A 3,432-nucleotide genomic window follows, 5' to 3' on the forward strand; every position below is an offset into this window, starting at 1 on the left:
TTGAGGCTGCAGATAGCTATGAATCACGCCACTGCACTCCAGCCTGGGCGAGAGCGAGACCCCAGACTCCGTACCTAAAAGTGGAATAAAGGATGGTGCATTCTGATAAAGGAAGATAGGAATCATTAAAGATGATACGTGATTTCAGGACAGCATGGGAAAATGTCCATACACCATTTGAATCTAGTCTGTGTCCCCACTTTAGAGGGTAAGCGCGTAGGGAGAGACTTGGCCGCGTGAGCGCAGCTCTGGAGTTAAGACCATGTAGAATCGGGCTTCGTTAGCTACATGATGCTGATTTAAGTTCTGTTTTGGCAAACCAGGCATGAAACGGTTGGAACTAGAGTACTGGTGAACGTGTGAAGGTTAAATCCAAGTGCTACCGCGCTGCCTGCAACTTTATTACGTCTTCCTGCATCTCTAAGAGTGGCAGAGAATATAGAAATTAAAATTTGTGGCTCAATTGTTAGGGCGCTGGCCACATGTTCCAGAGCTGGTGGGTTCAAACTCGACCCGAGCCTGCTATACAAAAAAAATAAACTAGCCAGGCATTGTGGCGGGCGCCTGTAGCCCCAGCTACTTGGGAGGCTGAAGCAAGAGAATCGCTTGAACACAAAAGTCTGAGGTTCCTGTGATGGCCACGCCACTCTACCGAGGGTGACAAAGTGAGACAGTGTCCCAATAAAATAAAGAATAAAATTTAGAAATGCGAAGAATTAGTAAAGGGGAAGCGCAAGAAATCATACAAGAGTCTTAAACCAAGGTGCCTCATCCAAATCCCTGCACTTGGTCAGGCTTCGGGGAGCCGTGACCCGACCTCCGCCTCGCGGGATTGAACTCCCCGGACCGCCCCAGGAAAACGAGGGCCCTGCGCGCGTCACGGAGAGGCCGGGCCCACCACTCAGAGCGCGGAGAGGTTGATGCAGGCCGCCCTCCGCAGGCTCCGTGTATTCTAAGGCTCCGGCTGCGCTCGGGCACTGCCTTCTTGTCTTCCACGATGCAGGCGGCTGCCAGGGGACGAGGCCGTCCTCCGAATTCCGGAAAAATCTAGAGCTGCAGCGTGGACTGCGAGCCGCTCTCGCCGGTGGTGGAGCTGGGGGCGGCTGCAGGCTTCCTTCCGGCCGGGGCGGGGCTGCGCACGCGCGGTGGGGCCAGTGGGGCGCGGACTTGAGAAGTCGGTGGGGTCGCCCCGGGTCCTCGCCGCGCGGACGGAGATGCTACCCCGGGCGCGGGCGGTGGGCGAGAGGATGAGGCAGCGGCTGCGGCTGGACGCGGGGCGCGAGCTCTGCCGCCAGTATCCGCTGTTCTGCTTCCTGCTGCTTGGCCTCAGCGCCGCCTCCCTGCTTCTCCACAGGTGAGGCCGCTGGGCGGGGCGGCGGCTGCGTTTCCGAAGCTGTGTGGAGGTCCCTCCCGGGCTGCACGGACGCGAATTTGGGGTTGGGGCGGCCTGGGCGGTCGGGGAGGGGGCCTGCAGGGGAAGAGAGACCGGGGGGGGGGGCCCTTCCCGGGGGGGGGGGGAAGAATGCCTGGGGGAGGTCACGGAGCCTCTAGGCTAGGAGGAGGGCTCCCTGGAGGGGAGGAGCCTGGAAGGACTGGGGTCCTCAGTGTGGAGGAGCCTGAGGTGGAGGCCAGGGGGCTTCAAGGGGAACAGCGCCCCGGCGAGGTGGGGAAGAGCCGCCGCCGGGGGAAGCGGTCGGTGGGAGGGGAAGTGTCGCTTTCCCGAGGCTCCGTCTCAGAGGAGGCCCGCGCCGATGCTTACCTTCTGTTCACCACTTCTCAAAAAGGGTTCTTGGCGGCTGTTTTCCGAAACAGTGAAGTCCGAGCGTCGGGCTCAATCCCAGGCCGAGCGGGCAGTCCAGTCAGCTGACGGGGAGGGTTGGGTTAAGGTCCGGTCGCAACCGCAATTTTAGGCAAATTCTCACTCCAGCACGAGCTTGTTGTTTTCTCTTTCCTTCTCCCTTCACCCCCGGTAGGAAAAGCTGGAATATTCTGAAAGGATAAATTTGTTAAATTCTGTTAGCATTTGAAATTGAAGGTTCTGCCCCTGAAAGAAACTTGTAGATTTCTCTCATTTTGCTACAATAGATGACAGAGACGTAGTAGGTAGTTGAGCATTTTCCTCCGTAATTATTCACAGGTTTGTCGTCTGCAGGTGGTTCCTTCTGCAGCTCAAGACAAGCGAACAGTCACCCTTTGTCTTGAGGATGCTGTGATTGGTTCCTTTGGGGTTTTATGTTCATTCTTAACGCAATTTTGAGTGAAGGAGATAGAATCAATAAGGAGGTACAGCTCCTGTTCCCATCTGAACTTCGCGGTGGGTAGGAAGAAAGGACATTTTGCAGAAGTAGTTCCATTGAGTATACAAATTATTAGATCTCTACGGTGCACTTACCTTACTTTCTTGTAAGATAGTGCAAGGCAGTCCCCGTTTTGTGTATAGTATGGAGCTGTAACAATGTAAGTAGAAACTACAAAGTGATCTAAATCTTCTCATCATACAGTGTAGGATATGGAGTATATTTTCTGTACCTAGGTGAATTTCCATCTTCTAAGTTTGGCTCAGTGTTTAACGTTATGAAATCTCCAAGAATTCCTTTAATGTGAAAATTTTGGCTGGTGTCACTTCCTCTGGGACATCTTTATCCTTTTTGTCACAACCATTTTCCTCATTGATGTTGATAAGTTCCCTTCACTAAGGGAACTACTTCTGGCTGCATATCTAGAGTCTCACAAACAGCAGCATTGGCATTATTCCCACAGTTAGCAATTTCTTCTTAACTCACTTACATTTGATTTGAATTTCACTTCTAGTATTATCATTGTTCATTCCTTTGTTGTACTTTCTTGTTTGTGGACCAATTTCTTGTTTAAATTATCCATTTTTGTGAAATGTCATGTGGCTTTTTTACTGGAGGACAAGGAAGTAACACAACTCCATGCTTTGCTGTCCATGAACTGAATGACAACGGGTATGCAGTGAGTGACTGACCAGTCACTGACAGAAGTGATGTGATTGGTAACTGATCCTGATACATGTCTGTTATTTATATAATAATTTGTGGACTGAAGAGTTAATAAAAATGTGTACTTTATGCAGCTTTTTGATACTGTGGTCATTGGAATTTGAAGTATGTTGTGGGAAACTAGTGTTACTTAAAATAATGGTGAATGAAATTTCTGCACATCAGAGGACTGCCTGTATAAAGACACTTTAACATGACCTTTTATGTGACACTTTATTATCTGGTCTCAGCTTGCTTTTTAAGATTAATCCCAAGACCTCTTCTTGGAGCTATGATTAGACTTTGTGTTAGAGTGGCACAATGATGGTTTAAGGTAGTTGCCAAAATAATAGAAAAGAATGAATAAAGTTTTAGCAAGACAAGAAAGGTTTATTAACTACTAATGGTTTGTACAACCACCCAGGCCCGG

At 50.3% G+C, this 3,432-nt stretch overlaps 1 protein-coding gene across 2 annotated transcripts in view; it reads left to right on the top strand.

Annotated features, from left to right (window-relative positions):
• The first annotated feature begins 1,162 nt into the window (after window positions 1–1,162).
• The window catches only part of SNX14 (sorting nexin 14), a 75,849-nt gene continuing 73,579 nt past the window's right edge, over window positions 1,163–3,432 (top strand). For both annotated transcript variants that reach the window (XM_003801289.3, XM_003801290.3), the window contains exon 1: window positions 1,163–1,354. In XM_003801289.3, coding sequence (XP_003801337.1) covers window positions 1,215–1,354 — 140 coding nt within the window. In that variant the 5' untranslated portion in view covers window positions 1,163–1,214. The remainder of the gene's footprint in view (window positions 1,355–3,432) is intronic.

Source organism: Otolemur garnettii, unplaced genomic scaffold (genome assembly GCF_000181295.1).
Source record: "Otolemur garnettii isolate 467f Iridium unplaced genomic scaffold, OtoGar3 scaffold00205, whole genome shotgun sequence".
Classification (NCBI taxonomy): Eukaryota; Metazoa; Chordata; class Mammalia; order Primates; family Galagidae; genus Otolemur; species Otolemur garnettii.